The 24,890-nt window shown below is 41.8% G+C and overlaps 3 protein-coding genes across 4 annotated transcripts; 2 read left to right on the top strand and 1 right to left on the bottom strand.

Annotated features, from left to right (window-relative positions):
• Window positions 1-2,114: 2,114 nt before the first annotated feature.
• On the bottom strand, window positions 2,115-20,843 carry nt5c2a (5'-nucleotidase, cytosolic IIa). Of its 2 annotated transcripts, none has more exons than XM_062519951.1 (18): window positions 20,763-20,843; window positions 19,321-19,460; window positions 15,306-15,379; window positions 12,900-13,017; window positions 12,592-12,687; window positions 12,018-12,109; window positions 11,865-11,922; window positions 11,641-11,734; window positions 11,166-11,219; window positions 10,962-11,045; window positions 10,791-10,832; window positions 10,204-10,311; window positions 9,227-9,293; window positions 8,429-8,599; window positions 7,695-7,746; window positions 7,073-7,133; window positions 5,610-5,786; window positions 2,115-4,826 (listed from the first exon to the last, which is right to left on the bottom strand). In XM_062519951.1, exons 2-18 carry the CDS (start codon window positions 19,419-19,421, stop codon window positions 4,593-4,595), a joined length of 1,683 nt encoding a protein of 560 aa, XP_062375935.1. In that variant the 5' UTR covers window positions 19,422-19,460; window positions 20,763-20,843; the 3' UTR covers window positions 2,115-4,592. The 2 variants fall into 2 exon arrangements, with proteins under 2 accessions (XP_062375935.1, XP_062375934.1); XM_062519950.1 differs by having other exon boundaries at window positions 10,782-10,832.
• Window positions 13,388-14,288, top strand: LOC134064139 (microfibril-associated glycoprotein 4-like). The gene has a single exon (XM_062519952.1). It carries the CDS (start codon window positions 13,399-13,401, stop codon window positions 14,152-14,154), a length of 756 nt encoding a protein of 251 aa, XP_062375936.1. The 5' UTR covers window positions 13,388-13,398; the 3' UTR covers window positions 14,155-14,288.
• A 1,089-nt stretch (window positions 20,844-21,932) lies between the features above and the next one.
• inaa (internexin neuronal intermediate filament protein, alpha a) lies at window positions 21,933-24,869 on the top strand. The gene is made up of 3 exons (XM_062519955.1): window positions 21,933-22,964; window positions 23,528-23,652; window positions 24,144-24,869. Exons 1-3 carry the CDS (start codon window positions 21,933-21,935, stop codon window positions 24,403-24,405), a joined length of 1,419 nt encoding a protein of 472 aa, XP_062375939.1. The 3' UTR covers window positions 24,406-24,869.
• The last annotated feature ends 21 nt before the right edge of the window (window positions 24,870-24,890 follow it).

A 24,890-nucleotide genomic window follows, 5' to 3' on the forward strand; every position in this document is an offset into this window, starting at 1 on the left:
AGCTAGTGTAGTGTTAAAATATGGACAAAGTGCTGTGCATTGCACTCTGGGGAATTCAAAAGATTCTTTGGCTCATCTTCAGTGGAGAATCCCTCTCTACCTTGAAGCACTCTTAAGTAGATCTTCTGATGACCAGCCAATCATTTCCCGAGCATGCCCAGTAGCACTCTCCTCAAGTCTTGGTGATGATCAAGGGCAAATGACTGCTCAGATTCTGAGCACGCTCTGTGAGCCGAGGATGCCAACTGTTTCTCTTAAACTCTGTGTGGTTTCCATGGTGCCTGATTTCACTACTGTACTTACTCGAATGGTTTTGATACCTCAGAGTGGGTAAAATGTATTATGCCCCCCCAAACCCCCCCCATTATGTTTAGCGTATCAGCACTGAGGGTATTTATATGTTGACGAGTCACAAAAGGAGCACACCAGGTGATAACCATTGTGGTTTATTTTCTCAGATGAACAGATAAATATTGCTGTCTCTCATAGTCCCTTGACATTTTAAACATTTTAAATGAATTGTTTAGACGTTGGAACTAACGGTTTGGCATCAATTCTCTGAAGCCACCACACGTACTATGGACTTTGGGTTTGTCTTGATGTGTCTTACAATGAGGATAGAGGAGGAATATCAACAGCCTTGCTTCCACATGGTCTTATGTAGCAAAGTTTCAGTGCAATAGAAGTTAAAATTATGCAGGGACAATCGTGTCCAGGATTAATCTCGTTTTACCCACATTTGTATTCATGGTAGGACACATGGCGATTGGGAGAAAAGTAGCCAGCCGTGTCCAAAGCTCACAGACTAAAAAAAAAAGGAACTAATTATTTACATTGAAAGCATCAGGCGAAGAGGTTAAGGTGGGGAGACAGCCTGCAGTACTAGCTAATCATGAATAGAGTATATGAGTGGTGAATCTTTAAGGGTGGTTTTAAGTGTAGGACATCTGGTTGTCACAAAGTAAAGACAGCGTCCTTTTTCTGGGTGTCTAGTTGGATAGACTCCCGACATCTGGGAACAAATGTGAAAAGACGGTCGTCTTTTCCACGTTGTACATTCATTTTTCTGTAATTCCTCCAGGAGTGATGGGAGAAAGACACAGCTTCTTGTGACATCTAAGGTTTTGTTCAAAAGATATGGTGCTCCAACATTTGATTTGAGTCCATTACTGATTGCTGCTATTTCCATTCTTGAATGTGTAAACATAGACATTTCAAATGTAGAACGCTTTTAAATGCATACTTATATGTCAACCAGAAGAGAAAATAGTATAACAGATATCTATATATAGTGTACATATATACTGCTTAATGATGTTGATACAATAAAAAATAAGTGACATTTTGGCATATTGTCATCTCAGTCATTTCTAGTGAAACATTTCCATTTGCGAGGCCACAGGCAGTCATTAGGATGTGGATGGGAAAGAGTCCGGTTCACCTGATGAGAACAAACCGGCCATGGGAGAGGTCAGGGGAGGTCTCAGAGCTAATCTTGGCTTCAGTCTGGAAGTACTCTTCCAGTCCCTCTTGTGGTTAGCAGATCCCCACCATGGCCAGCAGAAGGCAGAGCGCTCCTCTGCTGCTCCACTGGCTCTGTGTGACTGACACGCAGTCTCTGGGGGCAGGCTGTGGGACACCTGTCGACTAAATGAGCACGGTTCAAAAATAAACTAACACTCATCATCTGCAAATGTTGACTCCACAGTGCTTCTGAGTACACAAACAAATTGAGGATGCCTAAGGTTTAAAAAAAAAAAAAAAAAAAAAAAAAAGAGATCACCTCATACTGGTGTAATATTAGGAATTGTTTATTAGGAGCGAACAACGCGTTTTGCCTTAAGCTTCTTCGGGTTCGCTCTTATACGGATGTCTGCAAAAAAAAAATTGTCTGCAATGTTTTTTTCTTTACGTTTTCTTTGTTTTTTGGTCTATGTGCCAAGAGACGGTCAAAAAGATTGATAGGTGATGGGACACTCACTATACAGTGACTGTATACTGTGACATTGCAAAAGCCCTAATCTTGCCATTTGTTGCCCCATCACTGGTGGCCAGCAGAAGCTTTGTGGACTATGGGACAGGGGAAAAAAGAACTGAGCTCTGACACAATCACATGAAAGAACTTTTTAGAACTTTATTTTTGCTTGTTTTGGAACATAAAGAGGGAAAAAAATATTTCAACTATTTGGACTTTGAATCGAAACCTGCAAGAACATGCACAACCAACACCTGATGACATAAAAATGTCAACAACAACAAAAAAGTAGGAAAACAATAATAACAAAATAACAGAAAAAAATTCTAAGCAGCAGGCAACTGACATTATAGCAGTATTTGCATTCCCATTCAAACAACTTAATGAACAGAACGGTTCTGTCATAGTAACATAAAGATTATCATGACAAAGGCAAAGGAAAATATACTTTTGGCAGTAAACTCAACCAGCGGCCATTTTACACAACCGTAACAATCCCACATGGACCATCAAAAGTAAAGAGCAAAGGACAAATGGAGTTAAGGCAACTCGAGTCCCCTCATAATGTTCACTCATATGCCCAGCTGCAGTGCTACAGTGATAGCTCACACACACACACACACACACACACACACACACACACACACACACACACACACACACACACACACACACACACACACACACACACACACACACACACACACACACACACACACACACACACACACACACACACACACACAAAAAGGCATGTGCTATATTTTGCACTCAATTCAATCTATAATACAGAATCGTTCTAATCACATCATCTCCCTTGACATAGCTGACTATGGGTATAGTCCAGATGTTCTGGAAAGAGACAGCATCCTCACTTACAACAACAAATGGTTTTGGATGCATTACAGTTCCTTGCAAAGACACTTACTTGTCTGCGTCACGATCTCAAAACATTAACATTATACAGAATTGGGATCGTATTCTCATCCTTTAAAACGGGCAACGAGTCTGTGTTACTACACAAAACTTCAAGCAACTGAGCAGAATTTGGCCATTTTGGTCCACTTGCTCTCTTTCCATTCCATTTGTGTAACCATACTTGCTGACAGAAGTTCGTCATAGTCATAGAAATCTGCTACATGTCAAAGCAATCCCTTTTAAAAACTACTGAGTGCTGTCGGACAGGGTCCCTTCTGCCTCAAAATAGAGGAATAATAACCTTTCAGTTAAGAAACAAACACGCACACACGCACGCACACACACACACACACACACACATACACACAAATACTGGTCTTTGTATTAAATACAAATCAGAACTAAAGTCCAGCATTTACAAAGAGCAAATAAAATAGAAATGAAACGAACAAAAAAAACAAATCCCTACTCTACCCTACTCTACTCTGGCAAGTGCAAATAATCTCAGCACTGGCTAACTCTGCAGTCATTCTAGAACCGTCTATAATTATCAGTGATGGTTGGAGGGCCCAACAAGGCATGTATAGCCCTGCTTATATCTGTTGAGCAATGCATCAGCAATGCATCAGCAGCTCCAGCTCAAATCAGCTGCTCAGTGAACAGAACCTCAAGTGTTTCCCGGTAACAGAAATAGGCAACATTCCCAGTGTCCTATGCCACCTCCCCTTCATGAGCCCGGTCAGCTCACCCATATCACACAGATGTTCTCAACTATTGTTGATGTCTACGTCTTTGTTCTGTTATCATTCAGAGGGTGAATGTGAAGGCTTAGGCAAGGTCAGGATCAGTATTTTGCTCTGTTGTCTTATTCAGAAACTGCTTCTGAACAGTTTCCGTGCTTATAAATTGTGCTTACGACAGTTTCAGCATACACAAACTGCTCTGAATGACACTGAATGTGTCTTGACACTGGTTAGATGTAGATTTCAATGAAAAAGGATGCTGCGATTACGTCGACCAAAGCGGCATTGTTTGGTCTGCTCCCATGCAGATTAAGGCTGCAGAACTGACAGTATATTGCATGTCCATATGGCTACAGCATAATAAACCACTCAGAAACCTAAAGCAGATTCGTAACGCCCAAGCATGCACATTTTTGGATGCACCATTTGGATCCCCATCAACTTCAACTTGTGTTCCCTCGGAACTAACCGCGATTAGTATGGCCGTGGCCACAACGAAATATGGATAACAAAAAAAAAATTCTTTCGACATTAACCAGATGATTTGAGAAGAGACAAAGAAAGAGAAAAGTGAAAAGTCTCAGGTCCATCTCCGTCTTCTTCACAAGGCAGGCAGGAAGAGGAGTTTGGTCAGTGAAACAGTCCTTAAATGAGTCTCCCATTTACAATAAATAAAAAAGAAAAACAGAACAATGTGTCCCCCCCCCCCAAAAAAAAATAGAATATCTACGTTGACCTAATCTCAAACTGTGCATACAGACAGAGAACACAGCAATAACGATGAATAATAATGAAAAATTCAAAAGAAAAAACATCTCCCAAAAAGAAAACCAGGGGAAAACATTGATTGCCAAATACATCCCGCTAGCCTAAAAAGGCCACACTTTTCCCTTCCTCAACCCCTAGAGTAAAAGCCCAGTTACGGACCAGTACGAACCAGAACCAAACGCCTTTCTCTACTCTTCTTCTTCCTCCTCTTCATCGTCATCTTCATCGTGGCAGTGCGTGATCTCCTGGGGGGTCGTGGGGAAGAGGTGGGGTGGCTGGATCTCGCTGATGGACCGGGTGAGCTGGTGCCGTTTGCACTCGTGATCGCGGAAGTCCAGCGCGTGGCGGTTACGCGTGGCCATGGGCGACTCGGTGTCGTTGATGTTTGCGTTTGTGTGCTCCACTGTGGACTCGTGGGGCATCTGTGTGTGTGTGTGTGTGTGTGTGTGTAACAGAAGTAGAGGGATGGAGATGGAGAGCATGTGTGTGTGTGTGTGTGTGTGTGTGTGTGTGTGTGTGTGTTTGTGTTTGTGTCAGGGAGAACAAAAGAGAACACACATGAGAATCACGACGAAAGGAAAAAAGAAGGATATGTGAAGGAGGGGAAGGAGGGGTTACAGGAGAATTCCGGCCATTTTTCACAAAGATCTCTGTCTCTCGTGGTCACGGAGTACAGTCAGTATGAAAAAACAATCGGTTCTTTCTCGCTCAAGTTGCCAACCGACAGCTAGAGAAACAGCTTGAGAAACGGATCTGTGTGAAAAAACACTGGAATTCTCCTTTAAGGATGTCAATAATCTTGTTAAAGCTCAAAGGTCAAGGTATAAGAAATAACACCTCAGAAAAGGTGTGCAGAGAGAGATTGGCACACAATGCTGAAATAACTTGGGCTTCTTTGACATTGATCGGAGATAATTAGCCATTTATCAGCAGGTACATATCTTTTAGTTGATGCATACATATTTGTGTATGTGTGTGTGTGTGTGTGTGTGTGTGTGTGTGTGTCTCCCGCAGTAATTTAGTGCACATTTTAGGCTCATACAACTGTGTGTGCCTGTGTGCGGAAATGTTCATGAACTCATTAAACAGCCACGACAAAGTGTCAAAGCCTTGTTGTCATAGTATCAGATGAATAGGGAGAAAGGTGGGCGCTAGCAGAGAGAGTGTGTGTGTGTGTGTGTGTGGGGGGGGGGGGGGGTACTCACCAGCACGTGGGCGGCTCGAAACAGGTAACTGAACGGGTAGTAGAGCATGTTGATGAAGGAGGCGGCGTACAGGTCTGCGTAGCGCATCACCTGCGAGGCAAACAGCGTCTGCCGGGAGCCGCTGCGGAACAGGCTTCCCATCATTCCATAGCACATGTCCATGTCATGGGTGACTTTCTGCCAGGAAGGACAAGAGGACAAAAGGACATCAGGGTTTGGGTTTGGGTTTGGTTTCGTTTCATTTACTACATCTATTTCTTTCAAATAATGCATCAATCATGAAAAGAGAAGAGATGCTTTGTAGATTTATCAAGAAGTCGACCGATTGATTGACTTTTGTCGATTTTTGGCGTTTTTTATTTTTATCTTTTTTATTGCCATTGGTCGATCTCTGAGTATACAAGACCAACAGTCAGGGGCATCCGGGATCACCCAATGTTCGTGTTGCTTCTGTAGAACCATAGACAGTAAAAGTGTAGAACCATGGTGTAGAACACGTGAGACGCACACTGCCTCTTGTATCAACTAAATTACCATCAAAACCCAGCCAGAACCTTTGGACAACAATGTTGTTCCTGGGTGCCAACAGCTTAAATTCTTAACTTTCAAAGCCCTACATATTTAATTGGTTAGCAATGTTCCTGTTCATAGAGAGAAAAAATGCAAATATAACCGTTGCTACTTTCAATAGGCTATTGATAGTGAACCTTCAACCAGCTGTAGCTTAGAGGTAGGGTTGGGTAGTCTACCAATACCATCACCCACGGGGGTTAAATGATTGTAGACTATGTTGATAAGATCTGACATTTTCTTTTCTTCATGATTTCTAGCCATTAGACTGTAATGTGCATGGACTAATGGAAGCCTAGAATAACTTGAAGATAAAGATACTAGCCTATACCATCATTTAAAAGTGTGTTTGGCAGAATCTAGGGTTTTTGATAACCTGTTTAATTTCTTTAGTTTATAGCCTAAATTGTTTTAATCTACAGTAGCCTAGGCTATATACGTGCAGTGAAGAAACGACATTCAGATTACTGAAAGAGATCATAAATGTTCAACAAATGTTTGTTAAGATACACAAAATGTATCAACTTATTGATGTATCAAGTTATTAGTATTACATTTCATCCTGCAAATAGAGGGGAGAAAAAAAATGGCAGCATTTATCGGCCATCGGCTAACCCTGATTTTTAAATATGGGCATCAGTCATAGAAAAACCCATATCGGTCTACCTCTAGATTTAGCAACTGCCTAAATTCCATCATGAGCAGTCCTGTTCAATTTTGTTTACACACTTTAAGTATTTAAAGAATGGAAACAGAAACCCTGACATGCTTCTCACGGTCTCTTAATGGCTGGTTGGTGTTTGACTTTTGCTTTGTGGTGAACATGTGAGTTTGAGAGTGTGTTCATACATTTACCTCGTCTTGTTTTGTGTCTGTACTTGTGTGTGTTTTACCTTAATCCTCCTCTGGAGGGAGCTGATATCCGGCCTCTCATTGCTACTGCTGTCCAAATGTCTGGGGAGAGAGGGAGAGAGAGAAAGAGAGAGAGAGAAAGAGAGAGAGAGAGTGGAATGAATGATATTAAGTTAATAAGTGACAGCGCAAGAGGGGGGGGTTGAGCGAGAAAGAAACAGAGAGATTAGAAAGGGGAATGGATAGAGAGAGAGAGAGAAAGAGAGAGAGAGAGAGAAAGAGAGAGAGAGGGTGGGAACAAGTTTGGGGGAAGAGTACGGGAGTGCAAGAGACAGAGAGGGAGGGAGAGTCAGACACACAGAAGAGTGAGCAGTGCAGTGCAGTGCACGCATGAGGGGGAAGAGAGCCAGATGTAGGGTAGGGGGCAAAAACATTAGGAGGGGACAAGAAGGGGTGACATGAGCGCTTATAAATAGCACGGAATGTGTTTCACTCTTATCTGTCTGACGAATGGCCTTAGAGTGAAGGCAATAGGGTATTCAGTCACCAAGCGCCTCTCTGACCCTGTCGTGTCGCCCGCATTCATACACACATACATAATATGAGAAGACGTGGCCATGGCATACGTGACTAATGGGAGGATGGTCCGCTGCTGTTACTCACTTGTACAGCTCAGCTAGGAATATGTCCAGGCTCTGTAACTCCTCAAACAGGGCTGTAAAAGAGAGAGAGAGAGAGAGAACCATCGGCAGACAGAGGGAGAGAGAGAGAGAGAGAGAGAGAACCATCGGCAGGGAGAGAGAGAGAGAGAGAGAGAGAGAGGGAGGAATAGAGACAGAAAGAGGGCAGAAGTGAGCGATCTGTCCTTGGATGCCGCAACATATCCTTTTCCTGTCCAATCTATTTCAGTCCCAATGCCTTGTTGTAACCATGTTGACAACTAGGACTAACACCATGTTCCTAGGGCCATCCTCCAACCAACTTGCAACCATTACGGCCTACAGGGGTTTTTGAAAGAATATAGCCACTGCCGTCACCGTCACCAGACAGGACTGTACCCAAATGAGGAACAATTACAATTTCTCCCTTTTTCATTCAGGTCATCCAATTATAGAACGAAATCACAATGAAAAGTCCTTGCATGTCTAGACGATCATTTCCCTAAATGGCTCTGATTATGGTCATGATTAAGCTGCTAAGACAATCATCTTGTTCTACAGTATGTGTTCAATAGCTGCCCATGAATTAATGCTGTCATTAGCAACAGCAGCAACAACCATGGAAGGGAGGGCTGAAAATTCGACACAGTCCATGCCGCTGAGCCCATCTATGCAGGGAAAAAAGGGTGATTCGTGACGGCCCTGACAGGGTCGGGTAGTGTGGTGGCAGGGACTGACCGCTCTTGTCTGTCCACACATGTAGCTCCTGGGCTAGCTCAGGGATCACCAGGAAGGTCCTCCAGCCCTGACGCTTCTTGGACTTCAGGATGTCGCCAAAGATGTGGTCTCCGATGTACAGGATGTCCTTTCCTTTGGCGCCCAGCAGGTCGCACACAATGTCAGATGAGCCTGGGAGGAAAAACATGACATTCTTGTCAGTGCTGACTAGGGAGGAAAAGGTAAGTGTATCCTAACTGCACTGGATGTGCTCTGTCCACACTGAATCCCTTAAACATGCCCTTCAATTGAGTCTATATTTCTCGATCAAAATAGTTGCGACAAAGGTTCTTCTCAAAACGTGGCGCAGTTGGACGTTCCAATTGAAAACAATGTAATTAAACTGACTTTGTCACTAATGTTCGCATCGCATTCAGTTAAGACACATCGTAAGAGGTCTTATATGATGTAGACAACAGTATCACTAGGTCCATATAAAAAAATGCTAAGAATCAAAGATTTATACAAACAGCATGAATCAAAGTCAGAGTTGAACACACTAAAAGTCGTAACACACTAGAAAAAGCCCATCTGCCATTTTAAATATCCCTTTAGCTTTACTGTAGTCATGAGTAAACAATGCCCTTCAGCCGATACCGTAACACCAGTGAGATGAGAACGTTGGAAAATTAAGGTTCTAAACAATATCTGGGTTCTTTGAATTCAACTGGGAATTTTAGAACCTTACATTGTTGCGGAACAGATTATTTTGCTAGAATGCTCAAACCTCCTCCTCTGCTGAACGGTTAAAGCTCTTACCTCCAGAGTACACTATGCCATGCTGCAGAGGTCCCGTGTACGTGCCGATCTTCAGACGGCCAGTGGTCTGCAAGAAACAGTCACAGCACAATGAGCACAGCAGCTGGGTTATCATACCCAAGTACAACCTGAGCTCCTTTTTTTCCGTCCTACTGTATATCGTGATTTTACACCACTTAGATTGTTTTTTTTTAGACAACTGTGTCGGGGTTCATCTCGGATTGGAGATGTGTTTGAGTTGATCTAGGATTTGTGGTGTTTGTGGCACTTCGGTCAGTTCAGGTTTCACATAGCATGTAGTAGGGAATCCCCTGATAATAGAGCTGATTAGTTCTCTTCCAGGCCAATCAGTGAGCTATGTCAGTGGGTTTAGGAATGGACAAAGTTGAAGCGCTGCCAAATTAAATCTATCTAGGAAAAGGCATGGTTGGCAGGGATGCTGCTATTGGATCCGCTCTAGAAGAGGTTACAAGGACTGCACCACAAAAGGGTAACAATGTTATTTAACACATGAAATATCATATATCAATTTTAACTACGAGTTGACCCAATAACTTTCAGTATACTTATCAGCAAGAAGAGATCTTTGGCCAATACAGTGACAGAAATGGAACAGGTCTCAGGAGAGGAACTAGTGGTACTACTTTAAATGCACGACCTAGACCAGTTTGTGCTATGCCATTTAGGCCAGTATAAAAATGACAAGCATTCGTCTGTCTTATCATGCCCTGTCAATGCTAATGAATGAACTTTCCTCGATACGGTAAAAATGCTCTGTTCGGTCTGCTGTTTGGCAAGTGTCAAGACTCGCTGCCCGTTCCTAATTCTCCTTTGCCCTTTTGAGAAGCACAACGGCTTGCCAAATGTCTCTGCTTGCCAAATGGTTTGAACTAAATACCACCCAGACTGCATCATCCCCATTGGGGGCCTGACACCTCAGACTGCTTCTCTGACATTTCGGGCGGAGGGTCCCTCACCGTGTCCACCTGTCGCAGCACCGTGCCTTCGCCGAAGAAGAGCGGCTTGCGGGCGTCCACCAGGATCAGGTCGAAGTAAGACTGCCAGGGCCGAAGGGGACTCGCAGTCTACACAGGCACCACAAGAGATCCGTCGTTGATTGGATGAATGAATGGCAATGGGGGGGGGGGGGGGGGGGGTCAGAGGCACCATCAAAATAAGAGACACACACTCAAGGGGATTTACCCCCAATCTAGCCCATCACCACAGCCATCCATTACTGCTGGAGAACTAGTTCAGTTTTAACATTTTGTCATATGTAAAGGTTAGATTTGTCAGGGAATAATCCATCTTAAACTAAATCTAACACACACACACACACACACACACACACACACATACACGTCTGAAATGTTCCAGTCTGTGCTTACATCAGAAATGTCATGACAAATCTGTACACCTACTAAAACACAGCAACAGATGTTCTCTCATACACAGAACCAGACTCCTTTTCTCATAACTAATTCTATGCTTGCTATGGGACGTTGCCACAATGCACAACTGTGTCTGACCGGGAGAGAAAAGTAAAAATAAATACCTCACTCACTTGTGGGCCGTGGGGAAGGTCAAACAGGTACGACATGATTTTCTAAAGAGGGGAAATTAGGCACCATTACAACCCTGCAGGCGTTGACACTCCACAAGACACTCCACACTCTATTGGATGCCATACACTCCCACTAGTCTAAATAAATGAGGCACAGAAATAGCAACTTACATCAGTGTACTTGTAGTCACTGTTTGTGACCAGGAACACCTTTGAAACTTCGTTCATTCGGCTCAACAAGAGAGGCAACTTGGGCTGGTTTAGGAGACACAGCAGAGAGCTTATGAATACCCTAGTTACAGACATCATGTTGAAGACAAAACAACACCCAGTGGAAACCCAAACACCCAAACCCATGTCAATCGAGGTACTCACTTCTTTCACCACATACTTCTCAAGGTTCTCAACCGTCTTCTCTTTCAGTGATCCCTGACAGAGATTAAGAAGTGAGAGGAAGGCAGGTTTAAGTCAAAATAATATGAACGAAGCAAGAGGCAATAAGTGACAGAAGCAAACTGAGAAGCCGAACGAAGCAATAAGAGAAATCAGGATAGCAAACTGACTGTGTTATTTTAGAATATTTACATAAATACTCCAAACAGGTGCTCGTATTTTTACTGACCAGGCACTACACTGCAAGGCAAGGCATAAAACATTACTAACGAGTACCACGGCCACACAGACAGGGCGCTAATGGAGAAAGACATCGCTTTATTCTAAACGTGACCATAAATAAAGTTGGCTTCCTGTCTAGACGCGATGCGTGCAGTTGGCTGTCATAGACACAACACTACAGCTGGGTGTGGGGGAAATGGAGATCAGGTAGATGAGGAAGTTGCCTGTGCCATACCTTGAAATGGACCCAGTCCACCGCATCTCGGACATCCTGGAACATGCTCTTGTAGGACATAAACAGGTCCCCATCTTTGAAGCCTGTTTCACAGCTTTAGAAAAAAGATGACACACATTAGAAATCAGAGCACAAGTGAAGAAAAGGACAATCTGCACTCTCTTTTGGCCCCTAAGATTACAGCAGCGATAGACAGACTCTAGTAATGCTCACTGAAGACTCACCTCGTGTATCTTGAACAGTTAGTGAAGAAATCTACCAGGCAAGCAAATAGGTAGGTTTCTAAAGGGAAAAAGAATTATCAGACCAGAAAAAAATACAACATGAATGTTTTTAAGTACTTCAGGAGATAAGCACCAGACTGGCTTCACTCATACCTGGCAGATTGAAGAGTGTGTTCAAAATGTAGAAGCGGTCAGTGTCTCCACGCTGGATGAATTTGTTTGGATACTGTTCCCTGGTCTCAGGCCTGTCAAACACACACATATACACAACTATTAAGCAGCATTCACACCAAGAACGATAACAATAACGATAACTATAACCATAATGATAAAAGCATCTACACTGGCCAACGATAAGAAAAGTCTCTCCTTGTGTTAATGAATGTGATAGCTAAAATATTATGGGTTCTGATTGGCTGTTGGCTTTTTATCGTTCTCAAAATCGCTCTGAAAGTGATACCCAACAATATCGTTCTTCATGTTGCTATCCTTATAGTTCATGTGTGAATGTTATCGTTCATATTAACGAAAACAATATTTGTTTATAGTTATCTTTATAGTTATCGTTCTTGGTGTGAACGGCCCATTACTCCTTTCACAGCTTTCTATAGAGCAATCTGCAACTCTGCCACAAATATCCAAATGGGTATTAGCCAACCTGTGTGTGGCCTATGATGAATATTGTCACTTCTCAAATATTTACACAGCACAAATATTAGTCACTTACCCACGCATGAAGTTGAATCCATGAGCACACACCAAAATGTTGCCGTAAGCATCAACCTTCAAGAGGTTTCCGTATGTGTTATCAAACACTAGACCCCTACAATAAACAGGCCATTAGATCTACACAGCTCCACACTCACTAATAGGAATCAACCTATCAATCAGAAGCTATAAAAATAACTGCTAGCAACTCCAGCTTGAAATAACAACAACAAATAAGAGTGTAAAGGTATTCCCATTGAAAGACAGAACAAAGCAGGTTTTAATAGCAAGACAAATGTAAACATACTTATACATATTTTAACATACCTTGTGGGGAATGATGGATCATAGACGAAGTTGAGCAACTCCTGAGGGTAACCAATAGAGACCAGCCTCTCCACAGTCAAATCAAAGCCCAGTGACTCATACTCTGGAGACTTGTACACTAGAGGAAAACAAAAAAAGGGGCTCTGATCACCTGGAGTCGTATAAACCATCTTAAACAGAGTATAAAAAGGAAAGAAAACTAGTTTATAACGCATAAGAAATACATGCATCTCTACATGGACAAACCAAAACAAAACATACAATGGAATAGACACACAAAGGTGCACTAAACATTCTCTAAACTGTCAACAAGACATTCCATGGTGTTTGCACGAAGCAAGTTAAATATTAAGGCCCACTGCTAGTTGGAATCACCCCGATTGCGCAATCAGCCCCGTTACGCAACAAGGTCAAATGATGCAACTTGGGGAAGTTCCTGCACGAGACCCTTATAAGTCCGGCGGACGGGGCCCAGGCTCTTCACCCACTGACCGCCAGCATGAGGCCCCTGCTGCTGCTTCTTCTTCTTCTTCTTCCACTGCTCGCCGTGCCGGCCCGCGCCGAGCACTTCCTCCCTCTGGACTGTGGCGCCATCCACGGGCGCAACGCCAGCGGCCCCAGCGGCGTGTACGCCATCTACCCGGCGGGGCCCTTGTCCCCGCTGCGCGTCTACTGCGACATGGAGAGCGGCGGCGGGGGCTGGACGGTCTTCCAGCGCCGGCTCGACGGCTCGGTCAATTTCTTCCGGCCGTGGGACGCCTACCGGGCCGGGTTCGGCAGCGCCGACGGCGAATTCTGGCTGGGCCTGGAAAACGTGCTGCTGCTGACCATGCGGACGCAGAACGAGCTGCGCGTCGACATGGAGGACTGGGCGGGGAACCGGGCGCACGCCCACTACGCCACCTTCTCGCTCGAGGCCGAGGCGGCCGGCTACGAGCTCACCCTGGGGCAATTTATGGACGGGGAAGCGGGGGATGCTATGAAGAGCCATAATGGCATGAAGTTCACAACCTTTGACAAGGACCAGGACCTCTGGGAGAAGAACTGTGCAGCCAACTTCATGGGTGCATTCTGGTACAACAGCTGCCACACAGCAAACCCTAATGGTTTATATATACCAAAATCCGATTCACCACATGGATCAGTGTACAACAGCTGGAAAACCTGGAAAGGGAATGGGTACTCTTTGAAAAGCATCTCCATGAAGATGAGACCCGTATCTCACTGTTCTCACTCAACTGACAGAAAGGTTTAGCCTGGGTGCAGCCGAACTTTAGCCCAAAGGTTGGCCTGTATCATACTGTACCTGTTGATTTACAGCATAATTGTTCAGACATGGTTGGTGAAACTTTTTTAAGTATCAAAATAAATGTGTTGTGTGTGTGTAAATCATCAACTGCATTTTATACTTCATAGTTCAAACCATATCAGCCACCTTCCTACTCATCTAACAATTCCACTCAGATTCTTTGCAGGCAATATTGGCATTTGCCCTACATTTCGCACATTTACTCAACATCCACAACATGGTAAAATAATATACGAGTTTCATAAATAGGCTAATCATGACGACATGACCTGCATCCTGCAATGACTATAAACGGAGGACCTACTGTATTATTGCTTGTCTGTCTACGCTGCCAGTGTCACGTGTGAGCCAATTTTCCCCTGAGGTCTTTGGTTGAGTGTTTGTCTGACGACCAGGGTGAAATTTCAGACCCTTCTGGTAAACATTAACACTTGTTTATGGCTTTAAGCCCGACAAACAGACAGACAGATGCAGACTCTGCTACCATGCCAGTCAGCCTTTGGGTAGAGCTCACAGAGGAGGAGTCCATACCAAATGGAATGGGGGTGCGGGGGGTAGGGGCATAGAGGTTGGGATACAGGTCCTGCTGATACAGATGAGTGATGCACCCCCCTCCTGATGTCCTACATGGATTTGACACACTTTCTGGGCGAGGAAAGCAGCGCTATTTACAGATACACTACTCCTTGCCAGGGTTGCATTGCTTTTTGAAACTGACACACACTGTGAGGCAAGAAAACTGGGTCCCAACATGCAGATTTCATTCAGTAATTCACTCTAGAACTGAATGGCCAAGATGATCTGAAAACATGAAAAAAAACTTGAAAATAAGGAAATAAATTGTATCCATAGTCCAGTGGTATGTGGTAATAAGTCACATCACTTATTCTCCTACAACTGCAAACGGCACTGTGATAAAATATCTCCATTACAGCACAAAGTAAATGCAGTCTACTACATTGTACAGGTCTCATGAGAATAACAATCAGACATAATGGAATTCCAGACAGAATTCAATAAGGCTTTTTCCTTCCTGTCTGACATGTTTTTCTTTGGCCCCAGAGTCCTCCAAAATCGCAAAAAGTGGTGCCTCTTACCTGCCAAAGTGTAATCCATATCAAAGCCAAAGGATTTGATCTTCTCCATCGCCAAACTTCTGTTCACAAAAACCCTGAGGAAATAAAGAATTATTGTCATCAGGCATTTGTCTTGTGGACAAGTCAGTAAATGCACACAAGGATGATAAGTGATTCCATTTTATTTTTTATTTTTTTTTATTTTTAACAATTAAATGCCTTTAGCACATCGATTGCCACAAACTGGGACATTGGGTATTGGGTTTGACAATATTTCACTACGCTATTGACTGTATTACTATACCTCCATTTCAACAATTCTGGAACTATTGCCTGATTGATATTTTTTTTAAATTGAGGTCACTGAACCCTAGATACAAAAGCCAAGTTTGAAGTTATAAAAAAAAGGCATGGTAATGTATAATGCAAAACTTTTTTTCTCCATCTTATGGACGTACGTATGTTTATGGCAACTTTTGTGCAGTTAAAAAGGGCAATTCCAGTAAATAAGTTAAAGGTTTGTGATTGATGACGCTCAGTCAAAGCCAACAAAATGGAATATTGCTTCATCCAGTATTGTGCCAATAAGGGTCTTTTTCTTCTCTGATACATTCAGGAGAGCTTTTCATAATGTATAGTCTCATTGTATTAATCCAGCAGTTTCACAATAATGAATAATCTGTGAAGAGGACATGTTTAGTTAAAGAATCAGAAGAATAGAATTAAAGAATAGAGAGAAAAAAAATCTTGATTTGAAAGCAAATCAAGGCAGTTAGGAGGGATCTGTCTGAAATCATAAAAGCATGAACAAATAACTTGAAGTCAAGGTCAATCACAATGAATGAAACCCTGAAAAAATAAGTAGTAAGTTATTAAACATCAGAGGTCAGTGTGTTTGAATGAGACACAACCATAACCACCAACCAATTGCCCACTTACTATTCACAGCAGTAGCACAATACACCACAACCACAACAATGACTGCATGCAGGGGCTCCTCTATATTACATTGACAACAAAACTCTGCTAAGCACATCTGAAATTTGAACTTCAACAGCCTTTCTATACTATTCAAACCAGAACTCTTCACTTGAGAGTGACCTGAATCAAGTAGGCGTATGCTAGTCCATATCCACGTGATAAACAGTTGTAAATACGGTAGTCAAAGTAGCAAATTGAAATAGAATTGTGTCGTTTGTTTTTATCACAATTGTATGGTATAATGACGGTAAATAGTGAGTTCTTACATTTCTTTTTAAACATAAACAACTCACAAAGCAAACGGCTGAGAGAACACATAATGACCAAGTTCCACAAAGTATAACAACACAAGAGAATCAACTGAATTTTAACATAAACTTTATGTTGGAAAGAAAAGAATCAGTACAACATCAAAACAGCTTTTTACCATACAGTGCAGAGGCATTGCAAGGCAAAAGCTATCTTTTGTCAAACACAAACTAGCTACACTGTACTAAAAATGACTGTTCAACAATTGACATCCACAGCGACATTAAGCCAACTGAGATTAAAAGGCACCCAAAATTAACCATGCAATTCATGACAAGTCCAGACAGATAGTCCACTATCCTGTAAATTGTACACATCTTGTTACTGTTTCAGGCAGTTAATTACATTTACTTACATTTCCAGGCCCTGGAAAATGTAAACAAAGGCAAAAACACACCGGATTCAAAGAAACAAGCACAGAATGTACACAAATAGTGTGAAACCCTATTGTAGGTCTACAAACCCACCATTTTGACGGCAGAACCTGAATATTGCTCCCTCGCCATTAACAATAGCCTGTGAGGAAACTACAAGCTAAGCAAAATGTGACCTACTACAAGCTAAGCAAAATGTGACCTTCTCAAACCTGAAGTTGACATTCAGATGTGATTCAATTTTATTGACTCAATACAGACTGAGGGTGGAGCTGTTACATTGAGGGAGTGATGCGTTAGGGGTCCAAACAATGGAGAGAGAGATGCGGTCAGAGGAGGAGGATGAAGGAGAGGAGCACTACCCATGGTTTAAGCGACTTCCATCAGTCCTATAGGGAAAGCCTACTAAGCACTTCCACACGTTCACACCATACAGCGGAATAAGTATGGATGTTTTTGGGTTTTTTATTCATTTACAAAAGAAAAATGCCATGAGATTTCAAATGAATAATATACACCATATTTCAAACAAAAAAACAACAACGGATTTAAAAAAAAAAAAAAGAGAAAAAAAAGAAAAAAAAACATTCAAGTCATTCTTGCAGTTTGAAACAAAACTTCATCATACCTCATTGCTGGGTGACCCTGGGCCAGTTCCCGTGGACAGCTTTGTGATAAAGGAATACATGTGCTAAACATTACCATGGATCACACTCATGAGCTTGAGTCACTCTCCAGGCACACAGTATGACATTGAACAGGAGTGGTGACAACCAACACACGTACGTTCACGTTCTCTCTCTCTCTGTCTCACACACACACACACAGACACAAACACATACACACGCACAAAGGCCAAACAACAGTATTGATTTCCAGTTCCTCAGTATATTTTATTTCTTCTGTTATTTTGCTTTTTCTTCGCAAAACAACTGAAAGATTTCTATGATCTGTGATTTTGTGATTAAGTAAAAAAGTTCAAAAGACAAATGGTAATGAGTTCATCTTAATGTTTGTGGAGGCCATTTTACACAATCAGAAGTGTAAAATTATGTTGTCGTTTTTTCTATAAATAAAAGAAAATATTTCAAGATGCAAATTATCATTAATTATACCCTGCAAGACACAGGTGAATAAAAAATAATCACCAAGCTGTTGTTCCACAAATATAAAATTAATCTACCACTGGAAACAAATTGTATGTGATGAAAAACAAAAATGTGAGACTTGAAGATGTATGGATTGATACAATTTCAAGAACTTGTTCTTGCAGTCCAAGTATCCTTCAAAACAGCCTAAAACATGCACTGCAAGTAACAAGGTGAAATGCAAAAAATGCATGTACTATATCACAGTGTTTTTCGATATTTTAACTCAAGTCTTCCCATATGGGCTAGGTGTATCATGTTTTCACCAGTATTTGATATAAGTTTAGTTTAAGAAAACACAAAACATGGCCAGTCCATTCTGCTTCACTGTGCCGCAGAGGTAATCAAGGTCCATCTTCTCAGAAAATGGTGACTGAAGTTTTTTAGGCCAGATTTAGACAATATCTCAATTGAATCTTTGATTTCATTCTTTATATTATTAAAATGGAATATATATTCTTGTCAAATAAATTGCAATAATCTGCTTCAGAAAATTATTTTTACTCAAATGAATAAGAACACAGAATGAACTCATATCTCCTTTGCCAATTAAAGGCCTCTGGATGAATAGCTCATTTAGAAAGAGGGAAAACAGATTGTAAAAAGTATTTGCAAGATAAATGAGACATTCTATCAACACGTCACTTGTTTTCCCACCCACATTTATTGAGTAATTTCCTTAAAAGGTCAAATGCAATAGTAAAAGACCCTTAAAAATCCTCTCAGCAAACACATCCTCATCCTCTGAAATTCTGAATGTGATTAGGTCATTAACACTGTCATTTATCTTGACTACTTATTTTCAAGGATCATAATGCACTGGATCCGTTATTGGTCAACTTTATCAAATAAATAAATAATAAATATCAATTCACAAACAATAGTAAACAAATGCATAACCACCAACCACAAACGTTCCAGACATGCAACTCCCTTTTCACAGCATCTCATTAACCACTAGCACCAACCTTAATATAGTTTTACGGTGCTTGAACACGATCACATATCATTGAATATATAATGTTGTTCAGGATTGTTGTTGACAGTAAAAAAAAAAGGGGGGAGGGGGGGTATTTACCATTCAACTTTTCTGCAGAACACACAAACCCTTGGATTGAAACTAGAAATTACTTTTTCTTCTACCATTTAAGACTATAAACAACAACCATGTGTAGTGTGAAGCAAATGTTCTGTGCAAACTGTTCCACGCAGACACATTGGTACCTGTGATGAGCTTCTCGTCTGTATTTCTTCATGGACATTCCATCCATGTTGGCAGGAACGTCTGCATAGTTCTGGAGTCTGTCGCTCCATGATGTAGTCATCTTGAATCGTTAGGAGGCAAAACAAAAACTATAGAGCACCTGGAAACAGAAAAAAAAAAACATTCAATACAGTTAACACATTACTGACCAATAAAGGTCAGTCTCACCTCAAGTACACAAAACTGCACAACTTATGGAGCATGGGGTCAGCCAATCAGAATGCCCTACATCAGTGGATATTCTAACTCTGGACACTGTCTGCTTGGTTGTTGCCTAGTCCAGTTCCAGTGGATTCAGGGTAAAGGAAACTGAGACGAGGGCATGCCAAAACGCAAACGGAAGTCTCAACAGAGCCTGCCAGTTTTATTTCCTATTATGTTCATCTAAGCTTAATTACACAAACACATCCTAGTCCAAAACACGTACGAAGAATGAATAGCCACACAGGCCCATATTTCATGCAGGTGTCAATATAGTGCAGTTATATTTAAGATTTCGTAGTAATTTTCCATGATGATTTTCACAGCCACCACAACGTTAACGTTACTTCCTCAACCCTAAACTTGATAAACTAGTTCAAATACAGTCTACTTCATAACAGAAACAGCTCTGGAATAAGCACCACTTTACATTCGTATTTCTAAGTGGCATTGCGATAGCTCGGATTCCTCAGAACTCTTCTATGCCGTTAGAGTTATTGTGTTGACGTTGGTCAACAGCTAGAGCAAAATTAATGCAATTCAGCGCTTCGATGTTAACAGATAGCCATCAATGTTACAATACATTTTATGAAAGGGTGAAATGCATAGCCTATTGTAAAGGAATACTTTAATTTGAAAGCTAAATGTTACATTAAGGTAATACCCAACGTTAACATCAAGCCAAAGGTACAGGATGTTTCCCCACACCTAGTTAACGTAATGTTCCATGTGTCGAGTTATAACGTTATCAAAATAAATCTGACAGCTGTTCATTAACTTACAGAGAACCAAACACGACTTCACTTCATGCATTGGCTACGTTAACATTACTGAAAGTGAAAACATTCAGCGGCACGTTTAGGACGATAGCTAGCTAGAACGCAAAATCTTTCTGTGCACTGATAAAACGTTACACTTCATCTATCAAAATTTTAGCTGCTAAGTTAGCATGGCAAGGCAGTTCCGTGTCATATTGTAAGCAGCAAAGTGCGCTGAGCTAACGATGACTTCAAGTAGCATAATCATAACCAATTTAGCTAACGCTACCTATTTCTGAGTGGTACCCAAAGTTGGTTATGTAATTGTTATATGAGTGCAATAATATGCCTATTTTCGTGACTGTTGAATGCTATTACTGACACACTGCTCTTGTTAAACATCATTTTCGTTGAAGGATAACCGAGCAACACTTGCTACTCACCTCCGAGGAAGCAACAACTGCACCAAAGCAATTGCACCGACACGCATGCGCTTTCGTACGTAGACTGTGGAGGAATGCTACACACATAACAGACAAGACGCATCATGCTGACAGCTCGTGGGCTATGTTTTCTAATCATTTTCATATGCTCAGTCTTAATAATTAAGACTATGTCGGTGGATCTATCAGTGATTAATGCATTTTTTTATTATTAGAGTGATTTTTCTCATGGAAAATAAGGCTATGTTAGGCCTGCTTGGTCCAAGTCACATATAGAATTATCCTAAGCCGAAGTGTATATATATATATATATATATATATATACATAATGATAATAATAAATCAATAATTACTATGGGGAAAATAGTTCAGAAGCTGAACGGAGGCACTTTTGCCTAACAACATTATTGCTTTAGTAAATAGCTCCATCTCCTGGTCATTAATGGTAGCAACCAATTCCTTCTACATCGAAACTGCAAGGTGATTAACGCCTATGCAGCCTACTTGGATTATTAGGCTAGCCTAGGCCTACATACTGGGGCAAAACTGTTGCTAACATTTACTTGGATTTACAAAGATTACTCTAAAGTGATGTTTAGCCTACATATTCCGAATAATACAGCTTACACATTTGCCAAAACGACTTGGGCTGTAGTGGTTCGCCCCTATGACTGAGAGAATAGCCTTATCCTTATCGACATAGGCCTACAAAATTGTGACGGGAGTAGGCCTAGGCTAGGCTAGCCTGAAGGGTCTAACAGGGCCTAACAGGGTAGGCTATGTTCTTATTATGTATATTAATCTAAATAGGATAATTTCCCTAATTAATATCACTTTCCTTTCCCCGGACAACCTGGGCTTCTTTGAAGGGGGTGAGTCAGGGTAGGATGATGTTGAGAGTAGGCCTATCAAATGGACAGTTCCACTCGGGTTTATATCGTCAAACTTTATAGGCTACTTAGCCACAGGCCATCAGGTAAGTTGATATATCTTTTGAAAATAAAGGCAGCATGTCTACGCCTACTGAGAACTAACGTCATGATTTTCTACAACAGGTATTTTTCAGAAACTGTGCTAATGGGATTATTGTTTGGAACAGTCCAACTGGTCCAGCTCGGGCTATATAAACGTTGGCAGAGCCGATTTTAGCGCTCCTGAATAGTCGCCAAAATGAATTACGGATCAGATCACTACCTTTCTTCATCATATAGAAAATTATTCGGGGATGTGCCCCGTTTTTCAGGCTCTACCTCAAGAAGTTCCATGTCCTCCAGCGGCTTTAGATCGCAGGCTGGCTCTCGTGCGTCCTCACTGGGATACAGAAGGTCGGGGCGCTCGTCTTCTTTCTCTCCGGTGCCCAGCGACAGCCTAGATCTAACTCAGACCTCAGTGATCACCAATGAGTTTAAGGTCATACGAACAAATGAGAAAGAACAACTGCAGGGTCTTAACGACCGATTCGCAATGTTCATTGATAAAGTGCGCACCCTGGAGCAGCAGAACAAGGTGTTGGAGACGGAGTTGGTCACCCTGCGCCAGAGGCACAGCGAACCATCGCGCCTGACTGATCTGTATCAGCAAGAGATGCGGGAACTGCGCAGCCAGATAGATGAGCTCAACGCCGAAAAGTCTCAGATTCTGATAGATAGGGACAATATAGAAGATGACTTGCAAAAGCTGCGAGCCAAATATGAAGATGAGATAAGGGCGAGAGAAGAGGCGGAACAGGCGCTCAGGTCGTACAAGAAAGACGTAGACGATGCAACTCTGGTTCGCTTGGACCTGGAGAGGAAGGTCGAGTCTCTATTGGATGAGATCAATTTCCTGAGAAAGGTACACGACGAGGAGGTGACGGAACTAACGGGTATGATGCACGCTGCCCAGGTGTCTGTCGAGGTCGAAGTATCTAAACCCGATCTCACCGCTGCCCTGAAGGAAATACGAGGTCAGTATGAGTCGCTGGCTTCAAAGAATCAACAGTCTGCTGAAGAATGGTACAAGACAAAGTTTGCTAATCTAAATGAGCAAGCTGCAAGAACCAACGATGCTATACGAGCCAGCAGAGAGGAGATAGGTGATTACAGAAGACAATTGCAGTCCAAGACTATTGACATTGAAACTCTGAGAGGAACCAACGAATCACTGGAACGCCAGATTCGCGAGATGGACGACGCACACAATATGGACATAGCAGGTTATCAGGTCGGGCAACTAATGTGCTTCATTTGAACAAAAGCCTCTATGATAATGCAATCTGTTTTTCTTCTATGACAAACTATATAGAAATCACATGTGCTATAGAAGTAATATGCAGAGGCCTACGTGTAAAGTCATACAAAAGAATGTTTTGAAACCCCACACACGGGAGTTTGCGCCTTGTCCATGGTGCTGAACTCGGAACACTCGAGGCTTATTCCACCCACGCGACTGCTTGTAGAAAGAGGATTGCTTAAAGGCAATTAGCAAGGTCGTGGTCTCAGTGGCATTCACTTCATTTCAAAGTTACTTATTTTGGAGTATTGTCTGATAATGGCTGTAGGCAGTGATCTGCAGTTAAAATGACACAGAACGTCATGCGATGTGATAAAGTTAGCAGTCTTCTGTAGTCTGAACATATTGCTATGGCTATTAATCTGATTAACCTACATCCCACTTAGTGGTCGGGAGGAGATGCATAAGAATGACTGTCTGTTGTGTTTATATCATGGTGGCCATTTCACATTGTAAAGTGTAGGCTGATTACAACGCCTGGTTGTTCTCAACAGGAATCGATTGGGCATCTTGAAAATGAACTTAGAAGTACCAAGAGCGAGATGGCGCGTCACCTTAGGGAATATCAAGACCTGCTGAATGTTAAGATGGCCCTGGACATTGAAATCACAGCATACAGGTATCTCACCAAACTGTACTGACTTGCTTGTGGTAAAGGTTGGTAAAAATGTTGACTGTTACCAGTCTTAGAAGTTACAGCATGTAATTAATGACTTGATTGTAATGACTTTAAAGGAGCTAAATGCTGTTAGACTATTTATCCTTAAACACACTTGGACAAAGGGGAAGTAAAATATTCAGGGTGTTTGCATTGGTCTGGAAAGACTGTAGCCTACACGTTTCAAGTCTTTAACATGTCTGAACGTTTTGCTCAAAGTAATATGCACAACTGATCATGTGTTAATAATAATTGAGGCTCAGGTCAAAACCCTAACAAAAATTCACATATACATTTTGTAAACTTTGGAAAAGTACAAATAGTAGCATCAACAACAATAATTAGGAAAAGGATCAAGTTTCAGAGAATGGCAAGCACCTTGAGTATTACTTCATGTAGACAACATTCCCTCTAAACTGTTTTGTTCTTGTTCCTTCTCATAAAAACAAAAGGAAACTTCTGGAAAGTGAAGAGACACACTTTGGCACAGGCATGACGTACCCCATTCCTAACCATGTGCCTGGCATGAACTATGGCTACCACACCCGCACCTACGCCGGCTCCACCCGAAACCCGAAGAGAGAAAAGGAAGAGGAGTGTCAGGGCAAGTCCAAAATGGCTGCACAGCGGGAGATGTTTGAGGAGATCATCGAGGAGACCATTGTGACCAAGAAGGTAGAAAATAGTGACCTGGTTGATTCAAATTCTAACTAGACCAGCAGTGTCCTTATTCAGTGCAGTGAAACTGTTTTCTATGTATACCTTTCCCATATCTGTCCATAATTTCGTAGCCTATAAAGTAATCCACCCATGTCATCACAGTGACACTGTATACTGCTTTGAATGAAAACATGTTATGTATAATACAATACACTGTCAGTATAGCTGTTGTCAATTATGTTTACAATGAGTGATTGTATCACTTTGAATGACATTTCAGTGCTAAGGAAAGAGAACTTGTTTAACAGTGTGTTTGTAATTCTGTGTGAGTATCAGTCTTAGATCTATACAATCAATCTGTTATCTAATCCAAAACCAAAACTTGTTTTTCAGTGTTGCCTCATAGGATTCACCATGTAAACATGACATGTATAAGGCTATTTTCAGACTGATTAAATCAGGAGATTGAAGCCTAGGTTGTTCAGATCAGTCCAACATAAAATTCATAATTTTCACTGACTTCCACAATAATAAAATAA

The sequence above is a fragment of the Sardina pilchardus genome, chromosome 18 (assembly GCF_963854185.1).
Source record: "Sardina pilchardus chromosome 18, fSarPil1.1, whole genome shotgun sequence".
Taxonomy (NCBI): domain Eukaryota; kingdom Metazoa; phylum Chordata; class Actinopteri; order Clupeiformes; family Clupeidae; genus Sardina; species Sardina pilchardus.

Coding starts and splice junctions, on each gene's coding strand:
- inaa (XM_062519955.1), top strand. CDS start 21,933: ATGAATTACGGATCAGATCACTACCTTTCTTCATCATATAGAAAATTA. Junction 22,965..23,527: donor TGGACATAGCAGGTTATCAG/GTCGGGCAACTA, acceptor TGTTCTCAACAG/GAATCGATTGGGCATCTTGA. Junction 23,653..24,143: donor ATTGAAATCACAGCATACAG/GTATCTCACCAA, acceptor TAAAAACAAAAG/GAAACTTCTGGAAAGTGAAG.
- nt5c2a (XM_062519950.1), bottom strand. CDS start 19,421: ATGACTACATCATGGAGCGACAGACTCCAGAACTATGCAGACGTTCCT. Junction 11,046..11,165: donor AGAAGTATGTGGTGAAAGAA/GTGAGTACCTCG, acceptor CTCCTAAACCAG/CCCAAGTTGCCTCTCTTGTT. Junction 10,833..10,961: donor GTGACTACAAGTACACTGAT/GTAAGTTGCTAT, acceptor TCCCCTCTTTAG/AAAATCATGTCGTACCTGTT.
- LOC134064139 (XM_062519952.1), top strand. CDS start 13,399: ATGAGGCCCCTGCTGCTGCTTCTTCTTCTTCTTCTTCCACTGCTCGCC.